The sequence below is a fragment of the Penicillium vulpinum genome, assembly GCF_028829585.1.
Source record: "Penicillium vulpinum strain IBT 29486 chromosome Unknown utg000003l_segment0_segment0, whole genome shotgun sequence".
In the NCBI taxonomy this organism is placed as follows: domain Eukaryota; kingdom Fungi; phylum Ascomycota; class Eurotiomycetes; order Eurotiales; family Aspergillaceae; genus Penicillium; species Penicillium vulpinum.
This window is the reverse complement of record NW_026643243.1, coordinates 4,642,068-4,666,534: the sequence shown is the minus strand read 5'-3', so window position 1 is coordinate 4,666,534 and position 24,467 is coordinate 4,642,068. Positions and strand designations below refer to the sequence as shown.

Genomic DNA, 24,467 nt, shown 5'->3' with positions numbered 1-24,467 from the left:
TGCAGTGTGCATATGCAGGATCTGGGAACCTGGAAATATCGATTGCATTGAGGAAAGAGGGGAACTATCTATGAGTTTGTGGGAGCAGAGACCGCCTAGCCTCTCAACGGGCAGTTCTAACACAGCAAATGTAGTAAAAAGAGCATCAGTCAAACAATTTCCAACATCCTATAGGCTCAAACCACGTTAGGAATGTGGATACTAGTTACTGGTTCCCATCTTCCCAGCTCAACACGTACAAAACCCACATATATTCAGGGAACCTAAAATTTGATAGGAAACGGCCTACTTCATACTCCAGACTAACCCCAACATTAATTTCCTTCATTCCCGTGCTAACGTCTCCACGCCACTTCATGTGTGGGTCGATTCTTCCTTCCAGGATCTAGAAGTCCTCTTGCATCGCTACGACGCATTCATAAAAGCTGGGTAGTCGACCCGACCTTGATAACAAGCATCAAATCACTTCGCGAGACAATGACACACCAAGGTCAGTAGACTACTTTGTACATTTAACTTCCCTCGTGCCGTTTGCCAATACACTCCCCAACTGAGTCCTCGCCAGTTGAACCCCAATCGCCTAGAGCGGCACAAGAACGCACCCCATCCCCAGCCGCCCAAGCTAAACCTCAAGAAGCGAACCCGGCCACTAGCTCGAGTACGTCGGTTACAGACACGCAACCTACTCCGCCAATGCTCACCCTGAACGCCCCTCCCCCCAAGGCCAAGAACCGACCATTACACCCCAACTATTACATCGTCCAAGGCTTGGGGGAAGACCTCGAAGCCGGACCATCAGATAACTACTGCTCCGGGGATCATCTACCTAATTCTCCACAAGTCACAGACAACAACGCAATATGCCTGGAGAGGAGCAACTTTGCCGCAGTATTCATGTTGCCAGCCGTGAAGGATTGGCTAGTGGCAAATAAGCCTTCATTATTCTAAGGGTCATTTTTCTTCTGTGCCAACCTCGTATAGAGCTTTAGTTTCACCGGGGACGCTGCTAGTCCGAAATACTCCACCTCTGACAAAACGCCTCTTCTTGTGGCTTTAATATGTTTGAGGGGATGCTACGGAGTACACAATGATGTATTTTTCTGGGGTGAAAGACTAGTGCATTTACTATAGAACAGAAGAGAGGAGAAAGAGGGCAGGAAAGAGCTAGCTGGATGATCATCGGCCTGAGGCCCCCAAACGATTTTTCAGCAAGTTTGCTTTTCTCGTATATTTTCTCTCGTATATCAAACAGGTATAGAGTCCACGGGTAGTCGCAGCACTAGAGCATCGATACAGCAACAACGTTTATCCCGGTATATTCGGCTGAAATGTCGAATAAATTCACGTTCGACTACGTGTTTCCAAATTGTTCTTCGTATGAGGCTTGAGGGTTATATATTGCACATGTGGAATTATTCTGTCTCGTCTGATTAGGCCTAGCACATTAAAGAGTGAGACTTTATTAGGCCTACAATTCCTAATTTACACTGTTTCTGGGACATGGATTGTCAACAATATTGCGCACTGGCTAGCGCTAAAAGGAAAGTCAGAGAGCCGTGAAATTTGTGACTGGGTTCTTTGACATATGGTGTGGTCGATGGCTTCACGCTGTTGTCTTCCCCACGTGATCACCCAGTATTAAATGCATGTAAGATGCATATTGACCACATTTAATTATTCACGATCTAAAATGATTTTAATAAGGAAGGCATATCCGGTAAACGGCTAGCAAATACCCCGGACTTCACAGTCAACATGAACATGTGGAGCTAGTGAAGCACAGGGATAGTATTCGGATAAATTTCTCCCAGAACCTCGTCATTTATAGTTCAAATATATAATATAATGTGAAACAAGTCCGTCGAATGACAGTCCATTGCCAAGTGAATCCTGACCGAGAGACAAGACGGAGAAATAGCGGAAAAGCCAAGACCTGACTATTAGACTTCCTTTGTGTTTTTTGATTCTTCATGATTCTTTGTCTTTATATCTTTCTTTATTTGAAAACATTAGATCTTTTGTAAAGACTATGCCATTATATTAGCCTCAAAATAAAAATCAAACAAGTAAAAGCAAAAAGGAGAAACAAAAACACCGTGCAGTACTTTGTAGCTTAGTTCGAATCTCCTATGAACGCCACCTCCATTTCTCCGCAGGCACGGACATCCGATTCATGGCGGGGGATAACCCAGGGGGCTTTCTGGGGGATGGGCTTTCTGGGGATTTCTTACACATGAAAGACCATTAGCTTGGATAGGAATAAAGAGATATAATGTGACATTGACGATGTTGCGCGTCGAGTTCCCGAGTCCCCTATTCCCCACAGCCCTGTAGAGCCAACGACTAACTTAGTGGCGTCGCAAATTACTTTTTTTTACGGGTTGAATTAACCAAATAAGACAAGGAATATCTTACGGTAGCCGTGCAATTTATAATTTATAAATCTCTTCCCTCTTCGCTTTAAACAGTAATATCGCGTTTGTGCGAGGGCGCATTTTGTGAATCCAATGCCTTCATGAAGATTGCCATTTCTTTCTGTGGCAAACCCATCCTCTCACTTAAACCGCCTTAATCCCTGACTCACCACAATACCTTCCCCAACCGCCCACGATTGACATGAATACAGCCCACCATGGCTACCGATCACATTTCGAAGCCTACTGAGGCCGATGCCCTGATCCTCGAAGCCTGGGGTCAGGGTCTGATGGTCGGAAGTCTACTCATTATGGCCGCTATCACTGTCGCCAACATGAAGTCACGTATTCTCTTGCATAAGCTGATTTTCGCCGAGGTAAGCCGCAAAAAGATTGAACTGGCGCAGTCATATATGGGCTCAACAGAACTTCGGTTAATCTTTGGCTTGATTATAGCTCATCCTGGCGATGGCCCATGGTACTTTTATCTTCCCTCATGAGCCAGTCTATGGTTGGTATTTATCCGCGACTGCGATCGGTCTCAATATCTCCTGGGCACTACATAATGTTATCGCCTGGATGAAGAACCGCCCGTTCCTATCGCGAAAGGTCTCGATCATCTACATTACTACTGTTATTCTCTGCTGGCCCTATTGGGGACTGGAAATCTATGCGAACTTCACATACTTCAACAATATCAATAAGATTTTCTTGACGACGAGGCCAATGGAGCCATTATTTCGGTTCGTCATTCCCTATCCGTCGAATATTTGAATCCCTTTCGCCCTAACATCGTCTATCCACAGCGACCCATGGTGGATCTTCACGACGGCCAGTCTGTTCTGGACGATCAAGCGCGAATACAACTTCGGATTATGGGAGCTAGTAGTCGTCAGCCCACGCTTCGGAATCATGCTGGCGGCAATGTGCCTGTCGATTATCTTCATGATTGTGGATACCTGCAGCGTGCTAAACGCATTTTCCAGCCTGCTCCCAACAGGTGTCGAGCCATTCTGGAAAGTTAGTCCCCCCTTTCATCTGATTTCTATTTTCTCACAAAGCTAACTATCCCAGTTATCCTTCATCTTCAAATGCCTCTGTGACACAGTCATTCTCGACGACTTCAAGACCGCCCTCGATCATTTGCGCGTACACTGGATGCGTAAGAAGAACGGCGAGTTGTTCGTCAGTCCGCTCACCACTCCGAGCTCCAGCCCTCGCGCCCAGAGGGTACGCAGGGATATTGAAACGGGCGATTTACCTCCCACCCCTACGAAGGGTTCTTACGCCCGCGCGGTACATATGGACGATGTTTAAATGTTTAATGAAATACCCGATATTCCTTGGCGGACGGCGCCTGGCTAGTTGGATTACGATTCTTCCCTACTAGCTAGGGCTTTCGGCTTCACATTGTACATAAGTCAGGAATGGTGTTCGGGGATTTGAGTCTGGTTTCTTGACCTCGGCGTTTTCGGTGAGGTTATGGCGTATCTGGACTGACTGGAATTATTGCGATTGTACATACATACATCGATTTGCTTGAAGATGGTGATTTGAGAATTTTCAAGAAAAGAAAAAAAAAAGAGAGAGGGCCTCACCTAGGTCAGATAGTTAATTGAACATACAGATCCTCTTATTTTCTATTTGTTGACACATTCATGAGAAGATCTGCAATGCACCCCCTCGCGGAGAATTAACTCGGGGAATTAGCATTCCTTCATGCAGTGTGACATCTGTGAAGTTCTTTTTCCTAATTTGACTACCAATGATGAACGAGTACTTACAGTACGTTTGGTGTACTCCATTTATCCGAGTATATCTTGATATCCGCATCTACACAAAGGCTGTAGGCAACGCTGTCTATCTCCACCTCACCTTACGAGAATACCACATGATTGCCCAGCTATATATGGTATTTGGTCTGGATTGGAGAACAGACTAGCAATGCGGAACAACTTTCCCTAGTCGAAGATCCCGCGCATCAGAAGATTAACATGATTCATCGATGACACGACATCCCACGATTCGTCCTGGGTATCACAATGTAGACCCAAGTTTGAATATAGATATAGTCACTTCGTCCGTCGTATAGCACCCAGAATCCAGTCTCTTCTAACACACTCCATATCCTATCCAATATCTCAGCAAGTTACCATCGAACTAACGATGATTTCTCTCAACATTGCACAAACTCAAACAGTCGCTCTCGTCCGTTCACTGGGTGGCCAAGTCGAGTTCAAAATAGACTGCCTTGTGCCAATCCCGGGACGCAACGAAGTCCTCGCCAAAGTGCTCTACATCGGTAAGAAGACAGCAAGCCAATAGTGAGTGCCTCCTGCCAGAGAATAGTCCAAAGAGCTTTACGAGGTCTAGTGCACATACAAAGAAAAAGACACCAGAGCGCTTCTAGGATCTAGATTTGCTCCGTGGCTGTCACAAGTTGCACGCATTCGCAGCCAAGCTTGAGCCATTGTGGTGCTATCCACTATCTAGGAGTCACCTACGAAGAGATCAATATGCAACTGAGCGAGGCACAGAGGGCCAAGAGCCGCTGCATTTCACTTTGCGGGAGATACAAGTATCGCAGGCTCTTTTAGGGGGCATTTGGACCTAAGTTATTGAAAGCGTCATGAAGAAAGATGTCGGAAAGTGGAGACATTGGAGTTCGTCAAGGAGGGGTATACATAGATAATCGGCAAGACCGATACATCTCGGAATATTTGCGTGATCTATACATACGTGCATATATAGTCTGATAGAATCCAAGAATGGTAGAGATTGTGGTATCAAGCCTTGCCGAGATACAATTCAAAGCAATTAAAGTCTAGATCTCGGCGACGTCACCGATGCGGCCAGAGGAAGGTCCACCCCCTACATCCCCACTACATAGAAATACTAGTTGATCCCCAAAATAATAATTGCTCTCAACTTTTCTTTGCCATCTATCTACCTAGATACCAAATTCAACCTCAAACGATATCAATCATGGCTCTTTCCGCACCCAGCACAGACGTGAGTACCCCCATACTCAAGTCGAAAGCTTGAAAGCTAACCAAGAAACAGCCGCGAGTCTTAATCGCGCAAGAAACAAGCACAGACCAAATCTTCCACACTTTCACAGCAGACACCGCTTGGCAACTAGGCAATGCGCTAAGGGACCGAATCCTCCGCCTCCCGAACGGACAGCGCAAACCGGCCCTGATCTCTATTGCGCTCACCGGCGGAGTCCCGCTCCACGTGGTGTTTCAATCTGTAACGGAGAGCGGCACAATCCCGGACAACGAAAACTGGGTGCGACGGAAGCGCAACACCGTGCTTCGCTGGGGTGTCTCGAGCTGGGCTATGAGACAAAAGACGGTTAGTGGGCTCGCGGCTGGTGCCTCGGCGGACCAGGTTGAGGCTGCTTTTGTTAAGAAATATGCTATTCCGAGTACCAATGGGGGTGCTGTTGCGGATGAGTATGCCATCCATGGTGGTGGCTACCCGATTCGCGTGCATGGTGTTGATGGGGTCATTGGTGTTGTTGTTGTTAGTGGGTTGAAGCAGGAGGATGATCATCAGGTTGTTGCGGAGACTATTCAGGCGTTTGTGGCTCAACAAGCAAAATAGATGTCGGTGTTTACTCCCAGTATAAGAGCGTTTAGAGGAGAAGGAGAACAGTCTACTGCATGATTATGAGACAATAAACCGAAAGCGGACACAATGGACCCTTCAGATAGGAACCACATACTTCATGTTGCATGCATTGAAGTGTGTTAGTACAATGTATCTAGTTTGATCAAAACGGCGTATATATGCTTGCCAATTACTGCTAGACTACAAAAGATTTCCTTAATACAGAATGCAAGGTATCATTGTATTGTATTCTTAGTCGGCGTTCAACAACCGGGCCTAAAAGTTGGGTGGGACACAAACAGTGCCCCGTGTAGATTCGAACACAAAAAAGTGACTCAAGCAAAAGGGGAAAAAAATTGAAACTCCATGAATAATGCCTCAAAGATAATTTTACAGTTCGTCGTGGTCAAGGGGCTCGTCATCATCCTCAGGGGGAGAGGCGGAGCCGTACAGCTTGCTGGTGATGGGGTAAGCCACACCGGAAAGCTGCTCCTTCTGCTCCTCAAAGTCCTCCATGGTAGCGGTGGCGGCATTGTCCTCGAGCCAGTCGTTGACCTCCTTAACAGCGTCGAGGATAGCCTGCTTGTCATCCTCGTCGATCTGGCCACCCAGACCGTTCTCATCGTTAACCTGGTTCTTCAGGCTGAAGGCATAGTTCTCAAGGCCGTTACGGGCCTCGATCTTGCCCTTGATGGCCTTATCCTCCTCAGCGTATTGCTCGGCCTCCTGGACCATGCGGTCGATCTCCTCCTGGGACAGACGACCCTTGTCGTTGGTGATGGTGATAGACTCAGCCTTGCCAGTGCCCTTGTCGGAGGCGCTGACCTTGAGGATTCCATTAGCATCGAGGTCGAAGGCGACCTCAATCTGGGGAACACCGCGAGGAGCGGGAGGGATGTTGGTCAACTCGAACTTGCCGAGCATGTTGTTATCCTTGGTCATCGAGCGCTCACCCTCGAACACCTGGATCAAGACGGTAGGCTGGTTGTCGGCGGCAGTCGAGAAGATCTGCGACTTACGGGTAGGAATGACGGTGTTACGGGGAATGAGCTTGGTCATGACACCTCCAGTGGTCTCGATACCGAGGGTGAGGGGGTTGACATCCATAAGAACCATGTCGACCATGGAGTCATCACCGGAGAGAATACCACCCTGGACGGCGGCACCGAAGGCAACGGCCTCATCAGGGTTGATACCCTTGCTGGCCTTCTTGCCAGCGAAGAACTCCTCGAGAAGAGCCTGGACCTTGGGGATACGGGTAGAACCACCAACAAGAACGATATCATCAACCTCGGACTTCTTGACCTTGGCGTCCTTCAGAACCTGCTCGACAGGCTTGAGGGTCTTCTTGAACAGATCAATGTTGATCTCCTCGAACTTAGCGCGGGTGAGAGTCTCAGAGAAATCCTCGCCATTGTGGAAGGCCTCGATTTCAATACGAGTGGACATCTGGGAAGACAGAGTGCGCTTGGCCTTCTCAACCTCGCGCTTGAGCTTACCCATAGCCTTGAGATCCTTCTTAACGTCGGTGTTGTTCTTCTTGTTGTACTGCTTGACAAAGTACTCCATGACACGGTGATCGAAATCCTCACCACCAAGGTGAGTGTCACCAGCGGTAGCCAGGACCTCGAAAACACCGTTGTCAATAGACAGAAGAGACACATCGAAGGTACCACCACCAAGATCGTAAACAATAACCTGGCGCTCGTCACCAGTCTTATCAAGACCGTAGGCGATAGCGGCGGCGGTGGGCTCGTTGACAACACGGAGGACGTTGAGACCGGCGATAGTACCGGCATCCTTGGTAGCCTGACGCTGGGCGTCGTTGAAGTAGGCGGGAACGGTAACAACGGCGTGGGTGACAGTCTTGCCCAAGAAGCTCTCGGCAATCTCCTTCATCTTTCCGAGGATCATGGCGGAAATCTCCTCGGGAGTGAAGGTCTTGGCGGACTGGTTAACGTCGACCTTGACCTGGGGCTTGCCATCCTTCTTGACGACCTTGAAGGGGTAGTTCTTAATGTCCTTCTGAATGTCCTTGTCATCAAATTTGCGACCAATCATACGCCTGTGGTGGGTTAGTGCTAAATTCAGTTTGGTATAGATGTGGCGGAAGCTTACTTGATATCGAAGACGGTGCGCTCGGGGTTAGCGGCGTACTGGTTCTTGGCGGCGTCACCAACGAGGCGCTCCTCATCGGTGAAAGCAACGTAGGACGGGGTAATACGGTTTCCTTGGTCGTTGACGAGAATTTCGACCTTGCCGTTCTGCATCACACCAACACAACTGTATTGGAAATTAGCAAGCTGTCTCATTTCAACATCAATGTTTTTCGAGGCTTCAAGTAACGTACGAGTAAGTGGTTCCCAAATCAATACCAATAACATTGCCGTAGTTCTCAGGGGAGTTATCCTCCTGGGCGTGGGCGGTGTTTCCAAACAAGGCCAAAGGCGCGACAAGGACGAAGAGGAGGTAGAAGATGGTGGTCCAGGCGAAGGGCTTGGACGCGCCATCGCGTGCGGATAGGCGAGCCATTGTGAAGGGTGTATGTATAAGTATGTGGATCGAAGTCCTTTTTTTTTCAACACAAAGACAAAGAAGCTGTCGTTATGGAAGCTTCGCGCGTGCCGATCTAAACAGCTGCGCAGACGAGTAAACACAAGACGTGTTTGACTCTCTATGAACCCTTATGTTAGTCGATGATATGCGGGAAAGGGACCCGGGGCGAAGTGAGGAAATTGAAGAATGGATTGGAGAGGAATCGAAGAAAGAGGACTTCTTGTACACGGATGTGGCCCAGCGGCCATGCTGGCCTTTTCCCAGTTCAGGTCACTTCTCGTGCGTTGATTGGCTGGCTTTCATTCGGCAGTGGCTGACTCAGATAGAGCCCTGCAGCCACACCGCCTTCTTCACCTGGTAGTGTTCTTCTTAAAGTAGTCTAGCGGCAGGGGTATATCCACGGACTACTCAAGGCTTCCACCAATCAACGATTGCCAAATTGATCGAACTTGCTAGAAGAGACCAAGTGGTTGCCCCTTCGGGGAATTCGCGTGATACTATGGAGTCTCTCAAAATGGAGTACTCCGTGTGGAATACGGAGTGGTTGACTCATATCCTTGCTACTGACCACGTGTTGCTATATGGGCACTATGGGCTCTATGCTACTACATTGTGTCTAATTAAATGTCGTTGGATCATGACAAGTGGCATCTTGAGTATCCTGTATACTGCGGGCCTAGATTTGGGAGGATCTCCCAGGGGGCGTGAGAGCGGGTGCTCTGTGCCCTGGGGAATTTAGTATACAGCTTATGATCTCAACTCTAATGGCACTACTCCATACAATCCAATAATTCGTTCAATAATTCGTTCAATAATCGAACTTGGTAAAGTCTTTCTCAAATAATATCTAAAATCATATATCAAAAAACAAAAAAAAACAAAAAAAACTCACTGTGTCTGCTCAATGAATTGAATACAATTATAAGATATATATCTTGACAATTCTATGACCGAAAAATTCTACTTCGTACATGATACCAAATAACGACAAGAGATCGTGGCAAATCATGATTGAAACAGATTTTTGACCGAGGAAGCTCATTCTAATAAACCAGCAGCTACTGTGGAGCCTCCTGCGCGTAGGACAATCCTGGTCGGTGCCTCCAAAGGAACAGCTTGATCCATTTCAACCACAACACGCACCACAACACCTGGACCCACGATTTTAGGACGTTTCTTGATAGCCGCTCCTGATGCTTTGTCCAGAGAAGCAACCAGCTTGCTGATGCGACCAGGTACATGTAGACGACCACGGTGTACATCCACTTGCATGGGCATCAGGTGTTCGAAGGCCAGAACCTTGGCGGTAAAAGATGTGATGGTAGGGATGGGAGATGAAGGACGGCAGACAACGTCACCGGAACGAAGGTGAATAGGGTCGATATTGGCGATGTGTAAAATGACGTTTTGACCTGCCACAGCCCAGTCACTTGGCTCGTTGTCCACCTCCAAACTGCGCACTATTGCTGTTTCACCGCTAGGCATGGTCAGGATATGGTCGCCCATTTGCAAGCTGCCTGCGTCGATACGGCCAGAGATGGAAAGCGGATTTTGCACACCACCTCGGAAGACATCGCCAATCGTCATACGTAAAGGCTTTTCAAGGGCATGTGTATATGGCTCCGACGTTTCCAGTTCTTCAATCAATGTGCGACCCGTGTACCAGGATGCATGGGGGTCATTGGTCCGCCGAGAAATGTTGTCGCCCAGAACGCCCGAGCATGGCACAAACGAAATGTTGCTGCCCTGGAAACCAGCAGTTGTCAAGAAAGCAGAGATCTGCTGTTCAATCTCCTCAAATCGTTCATGATCCCATTGCACAGTATCCATCTTATTCACAGCGACCACAATCTTTTGAACGCCCATGCTACGCACCAGCAGAGCATGCTCCTTAGTCTGGCCTTTCAAACCCGACTCGAAATTTCCCACACTGGAATCGATCACCAGAACAGCAAAGTCTGCCTGGCTGGCACCAGCGATCATGTTCGGGACGAAATCACGATGACCTGGTGCATCAACAATGGTAAAGGCTGTCTTGTCGGTCTCAAACTGATTGGTGGCGATATCTATCGTCACACCTCGCGCTCTTTCCTCCGATCCTTGATCCAAGACCCAGGCTAGCGCGAATGAGCCCTTGCCTATCTTCTCGGCCTCTCGCCGATACCTATCTAAAGTCCGTTGGTCGATAGCACCTTGATCTGCCAACAACCGTCCCATGAGAGTGCTCTTTCCAGCATCAACATGACCTACAAGATATATGAATCAGTCTGGGTCCGCATCATTTTGCCAGTGGACATCGACATACCAATAACCACAAAATTTGCGGATCGCTTGCGGGTGGACTTCTTGTACTCTGATATAACATCAAGATTCTTGCTTTTGACAGTCACTTTGTCTTCCACAGATAGATCCTTCATACCACCTGCCAGATCAGACTGGCCTTTCTTCGCCGCTGCCGATTTCGATGCGGCTGATTTCGACTTCATACCTACATATTATTAGGCAAGTGCCTTTAAACCTTCCTGCGGATCGCCAAACCTTTCGCTGTGTTCTGTGCATTGAGAACGACATCGTCGGGGCTGGGGGCTGCAAAATCAAAAGGTTCAGCATGATCCTGTCCATAGATCCTCAACAGATCTGAGCTGTTGGAGTGTAAGTGGCTGGGCTCAGCCGCTGTCGGGCCCGTTGCTGCGCCAACGATAGTGCTGGCAAATGTCGAGGGCGAGGCCCGAATGGTAAGCACTCTTTGCTGGAGTTCTGGTTCTTCTTTCGCTTCAAGCACCACCTTTTGCATTGATTCAGAAACCTCAGACACCGATGGTTTTCTGGTCCCAGATGTAGGCTGTTCTGGGATCGGAGGTGAGGAGCTTGGATTTGCTAAACGGCGGAGAGACCCAGAACCCTCTGAAGCCTTTGGTGTGGACCTCCCGCTAGCCGCAAGTCTGTCACGAAGGGAGCGCGATGTACCCGGAAGATCAAGCGAGGTGATCTTTGATTGTTCAAATTTAGGAGTTGGTGGAGTCGAAGCCTCCGGTAGAGATGGTGCCTTCTCGCCCTCTCTCTTCTTCCGGGCTGCAGCTAGGGCGGCCAATTTGGAAAGCTTTCCCCCACTCTCCGGTGCACCGCCCAAGAGCCCCAAACGTGGATAAAGCGGCTCAATCAGGATATCCGCTTTCCGATGAGAGGGAACGTTGAGCCAGGGACAATCGCGAAAGAAATCGGCAGACGAGAAATGTGCCGTAGAAGGAGGAGCAGGATATGCTGGCACTGAAAGACCTGTTAGAACATTGTTCAAACTTCTATGGCATCAGTCTCGAGTCTCTAGAGATCAAATGGGGTGGATTTGTGCCAGATGTACACACATTTTCGTTTGCAAGGAACAGTATTCATGATCGAGGCGCGCAGAATAACTTGTGCCCCAGACACCGAGCCCAACGATGACACTTCAGGATGAAAATTCGCCCATAAACACTGCTTACCTGATTGAATCTTTGATTTCTGTAGCTTCGTAGCCTCCTTCTCCCTCTTGCCTACACGCAGAGCTTCGGTTAGCTAAGTTTCATAACAAACGCGGAGCCCTGCAATAGGCAATACGATGTAATGTGGCGCATCTGCACGAATTGAACATACCTCTCAAATAATTGACCGACTTCTCGATATCATTGTAGTAATGCCATAATGCGTCTTGGACTTCTTGTTTCGTGGCGGTCACTGACGGTTGCCCCGCACTGAGCTGGTGCAAAACAGCGGTAGTACACTGTTGCAAGAATTCCTGTTCTTCGGGATCGGCTGGCGCGTCGTCATCGTCGTAGAAATCATCCTCATCGTAGTCGACATCCTTGATACGGTGTCGAGACATCACGGCGTAAGGAGGCAGGGCAATGAACGAGGGGTTCGTAATAGGGTGACGAAGAAGCCCCTCGAGGAACCGGTAATTTACGTAGGCCGAGCAAGGTCAATTGAGCCGACCGCCTTTTCCACCGCCTTCTCATTTCGATACCATATATTTGTAATATGACCTCACAGAAATCATGATGGATGCCTTTAATTGGCTGTGTGAAATCATCCCCAACTGGCGGACCGCGTAAACTTGGCGGAAATTGCAACCCTGATGCTAAAGATTTGAAGTTTAGACTATCCTATCTTTGAGTCTACAATCTTTGAGTAGGATACATCTCCTCCCTCCAGCTTCTTGTACATATGTACCAAGTCAAGCGCCCATCTAGCTTCGGGACCTCCAGTGCAGCCATATAACAGGCAGGGCACTGATGACCACTAGCGCAGACAGAAGCCCAGCACAGTTTGTAATGCCCACAGTTTCAAACATGGCAGGGAACCAGAAAGGCCCGATGAAGGACCACGTCTGGCGAATGAAACCTAAGAAGATTGATGCATTGGCGGCATTATCTGAATGAATGTGCATGATATCTAAATGAGTTGAATTGTCAGCTTCCACTTCAGCACCTCACATAACCACAATCAAACCTACAGTTAATCAAAAAGTTGGAGACTAATTGGTTTCCGAATCCTGCAACACCAATGCCAATGATCGGGGACACCTTGTAGTGCATAGGCAGTGTGTTGCCCAATAGAACACAGAAGACAACCAACCCAACAATCATGGAGACGAAGCCCAAATAACTTGCAATCAGGTAATTCCTGGGATTCACAGCGTGCGGTTGCTTTTCCACCGTTCGTCTGTTCATCAAGCTGAGGACCACAACATTGAACGCTTCACCAAGGATGGTGCCGACGATGATACCAAGGAATTGGATACCAGTTTGCTCTGGGCCAAGCTCAAAGCGAGTGGCAAACAGCTGAGGGATCTCCATTGTCAACATTGCAGCTGAGAGACAGAAGATCATACTGTGCGAAAGCACAGGCAGCAGGATGGTCATTCGCTTCCCCATTGAGAAAGGCCGGATGATTTCGGACATGGAGAAAGGGGTGGGATCAATGCGTGAGAATGTGATCAACTTCATCAAGCTAGACGTGCTGGTTGACTTCTCCCGTTGAATATATCTTGTCTCAGGGCTGAATAAAAAGTATAAGACAAACTGTGCGCCGCTGATGAGAGTGAAGATCCAATAGATCCACTGCCATCCAAGTCGCTCGGAAACGAAACCCATGACAAATGGACCGGTCAGAGGGCCAAGTGTGACAAAAACACTGCGAGAATGATGTGTAAGTAATTAATATACCGTATGACCCTTCGCAAGTAGCTGGTCAAGTGGAAGAATCAGGTAATACTTACGACCATGTTCCCAATGCGATGCCACGGTCCTGCTCTGCAAATAATTCCATCACAACGGGAGGCCCAAGAGCGATAGGAGCACCCAACATGAGAGAACCTAAGATACGACAGACCAACATCGGTGCATAACTTTGGCTCTCTGCGCACCCAACATTACAGACTGCTGTGAATAGCGTGGAGACAAGCCATACCGGCCGGCGGCCAAATCTGGTGGAAAGAGGGACTAGAAAGAAAGGTGTAAGGCCGGTACACAGAATCTTTGGGGCAATTAGCTTTCGTGACTCAGTGTTGATGGAAGATTGTGTGACTAACATGTATCGAGGTCAAGTAGCTAACATCCTGAATCTCAACGCCGAACTTCTCGGCAAGGGTAGAATATACGGGAATAATCCCAGCACCAACAAAATTGGTCATAAAGGCGTGGAACGAAATCAAGCCCAAGTTGATATTTCTCTTTAGACAAGTCAGTTTGGAGTCCAAGGTTTCACTAATCAGGAACTTGACCTTATACCGGGGCCAGTTGACTGGGTAGTCAGGATCATCACCTATGACGGTCGATTGATCTTTTTGGCTTGGATGCTCTATAGGAAGAGTGGCATGTTCAACATGGTCGTGCATTGCACTGAAGGGAGCCTCTTCATTTTTTGACTGAGTATAATGGTTTAGATCAGCTAGCTGGACACTCATATCGTGAAAGGATTCTAGTCGAACTGAATGACTTCGAAAGAAAATATATAAGATGGTCGATCTTAGTACAGGGAATCACCCTGGCATCTATACACCCCGGAATTAGACTTTCACTCTTGCGGGGTGAAATTTTGCGGGGTGAACTGGGGAGTTCTCCAGTGAGATCAAGCCTGGCGGGAGAACTAGATTTGCCTGCAACATAACATTAATATCTATCATCCATGGGTGTCAGGCAGGCCCCTTGGAGATCTTCGTACCTCTTGCAGCCATTGCATACTTGCAATGCACTTCAGCTTTGAACTGGCGCTTGTGGAGCAGTCGCAGTGTCTGAAGATGGAGCTCATGGTCAAACATTCGTTTAATTGAAATAGTACTGAATCAATCCCATTACATCCCCCCGCGGGACATCTTCGGCTCTACATACCTAGCATACTCCGCTAGACTGCCCCCGGATTCCTTGGCCAATCAAATGGTTTGTGTCGACAAGGGGGCTGCCGAGGGAATACCCCAGCATTTCAGGTACATATGTATAGATTGTCGCATTTCTCTGAATGTATAGTCAAGCTCTTTAAATGAGCGGTCACTTGAATAATGCAGATGAAAAAAATCAAGTGTCAGGTAGCCAATATTGACCTCTACAAAGTTGCCTAGTTGCAAGAATGAGACTTGGATTGGTATGAGAGAAAAATACCAACAGGCGAGAGATCTTGTGGGGAGGTCGATTGAAAAAAGGACCTTGAGAACCGCGGGGGGATGGGGGGTGGTGGAGAAGACGTGAGATTTGAGATTTGTTAGGGCAACCTAGTTCTTTCTCATTCCCAACAGTTTATATTTTATAGAGATTCCGAGGACTCTAGTCCAAAACAGCGGTGTACTATCTAAATGAGAATCTGCATAATTGTTATACCAATTCACAATCTGAGGTCACTTCTAACTTTTTGAGAGTATATATATAATACGTTTTTGCGACACGCGTGGTGTCGACAGCCAAGTGAAAAAAAGGTAAGAATGTTCATTTATCGAAGTGGGCTACCTCCAAAGAAATCGCCGGTACCAGGTCCAGAAAAGCTCCCGTTACTCGGGGTCAAGGCAATTGATCGCCTGAAAGCCTGGCGGGGGGTGGTAGGGACACTAGGGGGTCCAGCCATGGGAGTGGCTGATGTTGGGGCGACTGGCACCACAGCCCGTGTGTCCGGGGTGCTAGGAGTGTTGCGACCGCTGTCATTCTGCATGGTGACAGCAGTGCCAGGTCGGGAGAGAACAGTGATAGTGCCTCCACTTTTAGGAGGTGGGCGGAAACCTAGCTTAGAGCCTTCGCGGAAGATCTCTTCGAGCATTTGCGTCACAATGCCTGCATCCTCGTATTCCTGGAATTTTTTCCAGAGACGCAAAGCCATACGAGCATCCTCGATCGAATCATGACCTTGTACGGCGTCGGGTGCGGGTTCCTCTTGGATATGCTCCTTAAAGACGGCCCAGGCCAGGTACCTGAGACTGAGACGGCGGTTTTTCCCGGGGTGGAAGAAGAGGTACTGCGTGTCCACAGTTTGTGCCTTGGGCACTTGGATGTTGATTTTGCGGAAATCAGAGGCTAGACCGTGACCAACAAATACACAGCCGAGGTTTAGAAGAACCCAAAGCTTCTTGTAGGCAACCTTGAGTGGGACAAGATTGTGTTCACTAGTTCGCGGATCCAGGTCGCCAGGCTTGATGCCAGAATACTGGGTCACATAGTCCACAATTGGCTCGCGGATGGTGATATAGTCATCAATAAAGGGAACTCCTTCTTGAACACCTACACCGCGCAAGACGGAAACACGGGCCAGCCCGCTCTTATTGGGACGTACCATTTCCTGTGATCCATCTGCCTTGACATCAATTTCGGCTTTTTCTAGATCAACAAACTCGGTATCCAATGCAACAGGTGTCCCAGGCTGTGGCTGTTCCTCTTCGGTGAGATTTTGGCATGACTCAACCTGACGGCCGCCACTACAAGAAGTCAACTGTTAGTATTTCTATTCAAGCACCAACTTTAATTGTGTTCAGAAACTCACTTCAAAGACCACTCGCGGAACAGCAGGGTTTTATCGAGGACGTTCTTCCAAGAGTCATCGACGACATGGCGTGGGTCTCTCACTTGGTAAGCTAGCACACAAGGTTGTTTCCAAGGCTGCGTAAATCGGAGTGCTTCATCTCTGTCGACCTCCGTGACCAAAAAATCATTAAATAGGTGCCATTTGCCTTGTTCTTCGGACTCAGCCCCTGAAATGGAGACATTAACGAAAGACACCAAATGGGGCTTTTGATGTTCCGGAATGTCAATCTCCGCAACCAACCCAACCAGATCATATACTGCAAGCCCAGGTGTTTGATTTTGGATTCGGATGAGAAGATCATCGCCCTCAAAGCACATCACCTGTCCATTAGGATCAACGAGAATGCCAACAGCGTCGGGCAACCAGCCTGGAATTGCCCAAAGCCGACGGCAGAGAGGGTTGGTCAAGGCGGCATTGAGCACGAGAATCAAAGGCATGCGGTGAATGGTCTTGCGAATCGTCACTTGCTGGTAGCGACGACAATAATTGCACCATCCTCGGTTTTGTGTCTCTCGTTCGATACTTGCACGTAGAATATTGGAGAACCGGAATAGTGGGTTGCGTCGTGCATGTTTAATGTCAATATTCGGGTAAATCAGTTCATTAGCGAGTGAATTGCCAGGGCGCACAATTTCGTTCTGGCAAAACATGCACCGAATAGACTCAGACGCAATGGTGGCTAAGCGTTGATCGAGCTCTTCGGAACTAGGCTGAATCATCCGGAAGTCTTGAGCTATTTGGGTCAGGAAGAAACGATTGACTGCTTGAATCGCAGTCGAGAGAGATTTGTTGGTAAGATTCTCTTCCAAGAGACCCAGGTTTGAGGCTTCTCGGAAGCTGCTGAATGTCTTGAGGAGGTTGGTGGCCTGACAATTTTGCCCGTTTGCCTTTTCAAGCATGTCGAACAAATAGCCTAGTTCACACAAAAGACAGTGTTCAAATATGCACGACCCGGCTGCATGATTCAGGGCGAGATTTCGGAAAAGTGGGATGAATTTGAAAAGTTGAAGAAGGGAATTGGTAAAAGAGTTGGAAATGTGAGTTTCAAGTCCGGAGAATGAGGTTTTGTTGTAGAATCTATAGAAAACGTGAGCAAACGGCAGCAAATGAATTGAAAGGGAATGACGTACCGGAAATCAAAGTCATCTACACCGAATCGGCTGTATTTGATCTCTACATTGCTGTATTTAAGTAGTGGGTCATCATCGCTCTCTCCATTGATCTTTGCTCCTGCCAGTGCCTCTGCAGCATCGCCAACCAAGCCGTCTGAATTGCTGTAGTCTCGAGCCTTTTCACTTAAAAACTTTGGTGCAATCAGAGCCGGCTCTGCTGTGGTTAGGGCGCGAGTGTTTTCTATTTGGTATCGACGAGTTTTTCTCGGATTTGGAGCATGGTGTCCCATCTCTGCGGGCCGTAAATATGGCAACATTGATTGATCCAACGGAGCCGGCGGACTGCCAACTTCGAAAAGCAAATGGCTTGGCCACGCCGAAAAGAGACGTTCGTGGTAATAAGGCATCCCAGCCATGCTCAACGGAGATTCAGGAGACCAATCTACCTGAGGAGGTCGTGTGGGAACGTCGGCAAATTCTGTCTCCTTGCTCAATTCATTGAAATGAACCTTGCTCGGTGAGCCCCATAGGTGAATGGAGCATTCGGCATCGTTAATGACCAATGCTTCTCCTGATGCTGACAGGTCAATACCAAGCACAAGCGATACATTGGCTTGTCTTAAATTGACCGAATTGGGATTCATGAGATCTATCACTTGGAGTTGACCTGTTTGTGAAGCCACGAAGCTGGTGGTGTGAAGTTTTGGATGCATACGCACGTATGCTGCTCCAGCATGGAACGGGATCGGAGGCAACGGTGTCAAGGTCTTCAAGTCATAAACATTGGCTAGAGGGTCCACAATTGGGGATCCGAGGTGGCGGACTGAGAAGCCACAGGTGACCAGTAGGTCATTCCGCGCATCCATGTCATTAACACCTGTTCCATGGGCTTTCCATGACTTTACAACACTAAAATCCGAGAGACTGAGGGCATTGACTGATCCAGTATCTGTTGCAGCACAGAGATATCGACTTTTTTTCATCAACGTATAGCCGTACTCGGTGGGCAGCTTCTCGACGATTGTGCCCTTGTCAATGTCTACCGTGAACATCACGCGCTGGGAACCTGCAACGAGGATTCGATTGGTCTGGGCTGTGAAGCTCATGCAGCGGAGGTCGACCATTTCATCGTGAGTAAGGTGCCACTGTGTCAAGCCCCGTCGGGTAATCATGTGCACACTCTTTGATGATAGCGAAATCACACCTCTTTCGTGGAAGATTATTTGCCGTACTGAACCCTCAGAAACTGGATGGGCTCGAACAGAGGTATAACGTTGCAGCTCCGGCCCGTAAAAGGAAGAGACCCTACCCTAGCGAATCGAACGCTCATCAGCGTCCCGCCTCGAAATCTCCAGATAGTAGCACTCACATATTCATTGCCTGTCCATAAAAGTTCCATCATATCGTCAAATGCCGTCGCCGTTGCCACAGTAGGCATAGCATGTGGACTCGGCGGCGGCATTGGGATACGCGACAGCTCATCCCAGTCGGCCTCCATGTTTGCAGTAGCCTCTGCAGTCCAACTCCAATGCCAGGATTATATTTTGCGCGCACTTTTTTTCGATGTGCCGGCCTGATAAGGCCTGGTGTAAACTACTGTCTTCACCCACGTGGGAACACAGCGAGTGTGGGCATCGTTCAGCGCGAGGGACGCGATTGCGGGGAAGCTATCTGACGATTTGGCGATGGGATTTTAGCACAATGAGAGGTCTGGAGTCGAAAGGGCACCGAACGGGAGAGTCTAAGCTCGGCTCGAAATGCCTGGCGCGACGAAATAAGAACGGTCGGACTCCAACTTCAGTGCATGCTGCCGGCGAGGGACAGGAACGGTGAGATGTTGGTATGATCACGTGATAATAGACACCCTCGGATCGCCAAGTCCACGGGGACCAATACAGGGGAAGTTTGGCGTGAGGATCACCTAGAGTAATGAGATATATATAGGAGGATGACTTCCTTGTTTTTAAACAGCAGAAGCGTATCAATATAATCATAAGTTGGCCTTTATTAGAAGAGAAAGACCGCTATATATCTAGAGTCATGGAGATGCTTATGTGCAAATATATGGCGACTAGCCTAAGTTTACCGATAAAGAATCATATTCAATGTTGCATAACACAAAGAGCTTTTCTCTCCTTGAATGAGAATATCAAGAATGAAACCAATGTGGTTGCTTATAAAATTGGATGTGGCTTTGAAACCTGATCTATAACGGCTATAACAGTGGCCACGGGTAAAAAGCCTGCTATACAAACAAGCTCCCTCCCCAAGTGGACAAGCGAACAACAGAAGCCAGATAAAGTTATCCCTATAGGAGGGCATTTTTTTTTTAAATTCTCCCATCAAATTCCGCACATTTATGAAAATTTGAATATTTGGCGCTGTAGTAAAATCAATAAATGGGGGGCGATAAATTCCCTGATGGCCCAACGTTGTCCATTTTGTTAACTCCACGATATGTTCTGGTATCTAAGTAGTCATATCACATATTTGTGGTCATTTTGGGAAGGTAGGATCAGAATATGATATCTTGGTCGCGCGGGAGGCATTCTGTTCTATCCACTATGGACCGTTAAATACTTTCTCGATCTCCAACCAGTCGATGTAGTCAACCCCGGTCAGTGGCAATGTCGGATTGTGAAAACTGGAATAAATTCCTTCTGCTTCTCCAGAAAGGTCTAGATTCCAGGCTCCCTGCATATCAAACATTGTGTCTGGAACATCCATATTAGGCCATGGATCAAGTAATCTGATCTCATCCTGATGATTGCCCCGACTACTTGAGGCGATAGCCATATATGGTGAAGAATCCGAGGAAGTCAACAACAGATCCTGTCTTTGGGCTGAGCTTGCTGCAGATATATGGGTCCTATCTTGGGAGGTTGCATCGCTGTGTGAGGCATTTGCATTGAAAACATGGTTCGGCCAAACGTGCGAATAAGATTGTGCAATATCCTGCAGGCGTCGCTCGGCAGCCAGATTTCCAGACTGGGATAGAAACTGGAGGACTCTGGATGCTTGATCAAGCGCTGAGGGAGGTTGGCTTTGTGATTTATCCAGGAAGCCTACCATGACCAGAACAAATGCAGCAGAAAAGGTTGCATCCAGATCAAAAAAGCCATACCGAGCTTAGAGTAATGCGTTAGCTCTTGTGTTTGATAAACATGTGAGACGTAATCTGGAGGCAAGGATCCGTTGACTAGACTACTGGAAAGACTCACGGATGGTTTGCTGGCGACGAAGTGATTCAAGTATTGCGAGACTTCTGGTGGCTGCCTCATTACACGTATCACAGAGGCGCAGCAGCATACTCGGCGCTAGATCGGGTGGCTGCGACTGTTGTTGGCTCTGGGCTTCAAGCCGAGCTCCTTGAAGTAATATTGGTCGTGTACATAGGATGATAGCCTGATAGCAAATTAGTAACAAAAGTTAATCGTTCTGCCTGGGGACAGTCTCACCTGAAAAAGCATTAGGTATAATGATGCACCTGTACGAGTTACTAATTGCAAAGGTCGACTGAAGTCCAACATTAAAGATTTGGGAAATGATCGGCCGGTGTCATGCAGTTCTTGGAGAATTTGCTGGATCTTTTGGACCAATTCCAATTGGGTAATTGACTTATTGCCATACAAAGCTGTTGAAGATATGTTAGCCCGACGCTAAGAGCTCAGCAGTGTACATCGTACTTGACATTATATCATCAGTGACACGCGCGATACGAACATTGATGGCAAGGGCAATTGGGGACTGGAACCCCATCGCGTTCCGCGGGAGTTCAGTGCATAGCTGTCGTTCATCCGCCCCTGCAGCCAGTCCAAGGCCAGAAGAGAGGCGCCTGAGAATGTAAGTTGAGTTTCAAACCCCTCAAGTTGTCAAAATGACATACCTGTCGAGCATGTATACTGTCCACCATAGTCGTAATCTGTGGGCACTCTGGGAAGGGAGACAGCGTTGGTCGATTTCGCGTAGGTTGCACCCAAGAGCAATAGCAAGTCGCAGTGCAAGTCCAATCTACTACGTGTCAATGACACTGCGCAAGAACATTGGGGACCTTGTATAACGTACATAGAGATATGCATCATGTTTGCGGTCACACCACTGCAGATATGTAGCAACTAGTGTCAATATCTCGACAGCAACAACGCCTTCCCCGCCCATATGATGCAACGGAGAAAGACGCTTCAACGCTTCAGCAAACAAGTCCGTTCCAGGCGTCTGTGATGTCGGATTTTTTACGTCCATGAGCTTTGCCATGGCCATGACTAAGAGATATTCTGTGAACCAAGGAGAGTTTATCTGCTGTTGCCTTGTATCTGGGCTCTGAAATAGCAACATAAGATCATCCGAGAAAGAGCGGGGGTCAAAAAAGTGCTGGCTCACGCCAAGATAAAAAAGGAATTGATCAAGCAAGTGCTGTGATTCCTCCAAAGACGGGAAAGATACTCCGGCAACATTGTCAACAAGCCCTCTGACTGATGTCCACTGAGGTAATTGATCAGCTCGATATTGAAAATTTGAAGTAGACCCATGAAAGTTGCGGTCACTGGAATGCGACCTATCAAGAAGCGATCTGACTTGAGATTCGAATGCAGGCCCAGAGGTCAGGTCCGTTGCTTCACGTAGAGTCAGTCCATGTTCACAAGCAGACCGGGAAGAAGAAAGCGCTGTCAAATTACCCGGACTTATAGCAGGATCATTATCGGGATATAATAGCTCATCTTGGCTCTGGTTGGGGGGCTCTTTATTCCCAGGTGTTGAAGAACTTCGTTGCGCAGATTGGTGGTTTAAGGTCTCATTCAGTGGTACCGGAGAAGGCAATGAAGAGACTGTATCCTCAACAGACCGAGAGCCAAGCTGTTCCTCATAGGTTCGAATTTTTTCCAAGAGATGTTTCACTTGGCTAGTTGATAGTCAGCAAGACTGGCCAGAGCCCACGACGCGCATGAACCTACGCCTCAGAAAACCGTCTGCGGCCGGAATGGCTAAAAGAGCATTCCCAATTATGTTTGATACAAGCGCGACAAGGCTTATCACCGGAACATTTTACTTTGCGTCTTCGACATGTTTCACATCTGTTCAGTTGCTGTTACTACGCATGACCCCACAGTTGGAGATGCAGACAATGCGGTTGCCCACTTACGCGTTGGTAGATCGTGGGTTGGAGCCCGCCATGATTGCAGAAAGACTGCGTATAGCTGATAGCTGATATTGATATTGATTTGATAGTCACGTTTCCGTCACGAGTCTGAAAACAACTGTATGGATCGGGTGTTCACCCGAGGCTGCGGAGACTTCGGACTGAACCTCCGATGGCCCCGCAATGAAAGAGAATCAAAACACTTCCAGCGACAATGCGATCAACATGAGGATGGATTGAAAGCTACGCTCAAATTCTGGTCTTCCCCCGCGAAAAACAAAAGGACCGCCTCCGCCGCTATCTTGGAGTCGTCATCATCCTCTTCGCCAAGCACCACAGAGCGCCTGATGTTTTGCAGATGAGAGGCAAGCAAATCTGCAGGCCAGTTGAAGTTATTGGCAAATTTATGACAGAGCTCAGCAGTGGCGAACGCATCGAATTCAAAATGACCTTGTAATGTGAGAACGTGGCCGGGCTTGTAGAGGCCCTGAATTGGACATTTAAGGGTGCTTCCGATATTTAGCCATGGTTCAGGCAACATAGTCCTCTTTCCCTCAAAAACTAGTGTGTCTTCTGGTGAAGATATCACGGCATCGCCGTGGATGATCTGGATATGGAACGGCCGTTCGGAGGTAAACCGTGCCAGAGGTGGGAAGTTGGAGACGAAAGCCGGGTTCAAGATGATAGGGTGCATGCCAATTTCGTGGCCATCAGATGAAGGTTCAACGGATATCTTAAATGAAGACCCTTGAGACGTGTAGCTTTTGTCACTTGCGAGGAGGGCTTGAGCTATAAGTTGATGTCCAAAGCAAGATCCGAAAATTTTGACCATAGGATAATTGGAATACACCCTCTCGATAAAAGACTGCAATCCTGCAATCCAGTGCAACCTTTCATATACTGCTGCTGCAGCTCCAGTGACCAAAATCGCATCGACCGGACCTGGGAAGCCAGGGGGTCCGTTTTCCGCCGGCGACCAAGAGCTGACTCGTAAGGACTCGAGATGTGGAAATGAGCCCCCGACAACATCGAATGCAGTAATGTGAACACAAAGAGGCCTTCTGTGCTGATGGTATTTGCTTGCATTGATGCGATTCGCGGCGGCAGTGAGAAGAGCGTTGAATTGTGAGCTGTACAATCCTCGTTTAGCGTAGACAGGGTAGCAAGGAATATCATTGTCAAGAACAGCGATGTGTATAGGACGGACAGACATGTTGAACAGACTGCATATAGTTCCAAACAAATAAATGGAGAGATAATGTACAAATGAAGTAAACAAACGATTTTCCTTTTGTTATTGTGTCGGATGAGATCCGAAATTCTCGGGCCAGATGGCCGATAGATCGAATAGCATATTAATATTTCTTGGTGCTTCATTCAAATCTGTTTATAATAGTAGTGAATTGTTGAATATTCTGATCAGAAGGTTAGATATGGTAGCATTTTATCTACAGCAGTAGGTTACTGCGATTGATATTTACCTTGCACAGGAGTCTCGAGTACTTCAAGACTACCCCTCCGGGGAGAAATCTAACCAATTTATCTGTTTTTGAAGTTGACCTAGGTTGTAGATACAGAACAATGGCTTGCAAAAGC

At 47.9% G+C, this 24,467-nt stretch overlaps 10 protein-coding genes across 10 annotated transcripts; 4 read left to right on the top strand and 6 right to left on the bottom strand.

The window, feature by feature from the left end:
* Positions 1 to 477: 477 nt before the first annotated feature.
* On the top strand, positions 478 to 948 carry N7479_006815 (uncharacterized protein; the record flags this gene model as incomplete). Its single annotated transcript, XM_057254509.1, has 2 exons — positions 478 to 490; positions 566 to 948. 2 exons carry the CDS (start codon positions 478 to 480, stop codon positions 946 to 948), a joined length of 396 nt encoding a protein of 131 aa, XP_057108371.1.
* A 1,684-nt stretch (positions 949 to 2,632) lies between these two features.
* N7479_006814 (uncharacterized protein) lies at positions 2,633 to 3,731 on the top strand (the record flags this gene model as incomplete). The annotated part of the gene is made up of 4 exons (XM_057254508.1): positions 2,633 to 2,791; positions 2,871 to 3,157; positions 3,221 to 3,434; positions 3,489 to 3,731. 4 exons carry the CDS (start codon positions 2,633 to 2,635, stop codon positions 3,729 to 3,731), a joined length of 903 nt encoding a protein of 300 aa, XP_057108370.1.
* Positions 3,732 to 5,399: 1,668 nt separating this feature from the next.
* On the top strand, positions 5,400 to 6,023 carry N7479_006813 (DUF967 domain protein; the record flags this gene model as incomplete). Its single annotated transcript, XM_057254507.1, has 2 exons — positions 5,400 to 5,426; positions 5,478 to 6,023. 2 exons carry the CDS (start codon positions 5,400 to 5,402, stop codon positions 6,021 to 6,023), a joined length of 573 nt encoding a protein of 190 aa, XP_057108369.1.
* Positions 6,024 to 6,419: 396 nt separating this feature from the next.
* Positions 6,420 to 8,561, bottom strand: bipA (Hsp70 family ATPase KAR2; the record flags this gene model as incomplete). Its single annotated transcript, XM_057254506.1, has 3 exons — positions 6,420 to 8,094; positions 8,148 to 8,312; positions 8,380 to 8,561. The coding sequence occupies 3 exons, from the start codon at positions 8,559 to 8,561 to the stop codon at positions 6,420 to 6,422; spliced, it is 2,022 nt and encodes a 673-aa protein (XP_057108368.1).
* A 1,062-nt stretch (positions 8,562 to 9,623) lies between these two features.
* N7479_006811 (putative translation elongation factor EF-1 subunit) lies at positions 9,624 to 12,444 on the bottom strand (the record flags this gene model as incomplete). Its single annotated transcript, XM_057254505.1, has 5 exons — positions 9,624 to 10,831; positions 10,891 to 11,073; positions 11,124 to 11,861; positions 12,065 to 12,115; positions 12,216 to 12,444. 5 exons carry the CDS (start codon positions 12,442 to 12,444, stop codon positions 9,624 to 9,626), a joined length of 2,409 nt encoding a protein of 802 aa, XP_057108367.1.
* Positions 12,445 to 12,807: 363 nt separating this feature from the next.
* N7479_006810 (Translation elongation/initiation factor/Ribosomal beta-barrel) lies at positions 12,808 to 13,928 on the bottom strand (the record flags this gene model as incomplete). The annotated part of the gene is made up of 3 exons (XM_057254504.1): positions 12,808 to 13,013; positions 13,075 to 13,754; positions 13,840 to 13,928. The coding sequence occupies 3 exons, from the start codon at positions 13,926 to 13,928 to the stop codon at positions 12,808 to 12,810; spliced, it is 975 nt and encodes a 324-aa protein (XP_057108366.1).
* A 1,614-nt stretch (positions 13,929 to 15,542) lies between these two features.
* Positions 15,543 to 19,232, bottom strand: pan2n2 (poly(A)-specific ribonuclease; the record flags this gene model as incomplete). The annotated part of the gene is made up of 4 exons (XM_057254503.1): positions 15,543 to 16,515; positions 16,581 to 17,699; positions 17,753 to 19,044; positions 19,104 to 19,232. The coding sequence occupies 4 exons, from the start codon at positions 19,230 to 19,232 to the stop codon at positions 15,543 to 15,545; spliced, it is 3,513 nt and encodes a 1,170-aa protein (XP_057108365.1).
* A 203-nt stretch (positions 19,233 to 19,435) lies between these two features.
* On the top strand, positions 19,436 to 19,664 carry N7479_006808 (uncharacterized protein; the record flags this gene model as incomplete). Its single annotated transcript, XM_057254502.1, has 2 exons — positions 19,436 to 19,563; positions 19,595 to 19,664. The coding sequence occupies 2 exons, from the start codon at positions 19,436 to 19,438 to the stop codon at positions 19,662 to 19,664; spliced, it is 198 nt and encodes a 65-aa protein (XP_057108364.1).
* Positions 19,665 to 20,296: 632 nt separating this feature from the next.
* On the bottom strand, positions 20,297 to 22,906 carry N7479_006807 (uncharacterized protein; the record flags this gene model as incomplete). Its single annotated transcript, XM_057254501.1, has 8 exons — positions 20,297 to 20,862; positions 20,956 to 21,139; positions 21,193 to 21,368; positions 21,421 to 21,569; positions 21,621 to 21,745; positions 21,800 to 22,634; positions 22,687 to 22,806; positions 22,875 to 22,906. 8 exons carry the CDS (start codon positions 22,904 to 22,906, stop codon positions 20,297 to 20,299), a joined length of 2,187 nt encoding a protein of 728 aa, XP_057108363.1.
* Positions 22,907 to 23,091: 185 nt separating this feature from the next.
* On the bottom strand, positions 23,092 to 24,084 carry N7479_006806 (type 1 glutamine amidotransferase; the record flags this gene model as incomplete). Its single annotated transcript, XM_057254500.1, has 1 exon — positions 23,092 to 24,084. One exon carries the CDS (start codon positions 24,082 to 24,084, stop codon positions 23,092 to 23,094), a length of 993 nt encoding a protein of 330 aa, XP_057108362.1.
* Between the last annotated feature and the right edge of the window lie 383 nt (positions 24,085 to 24,467).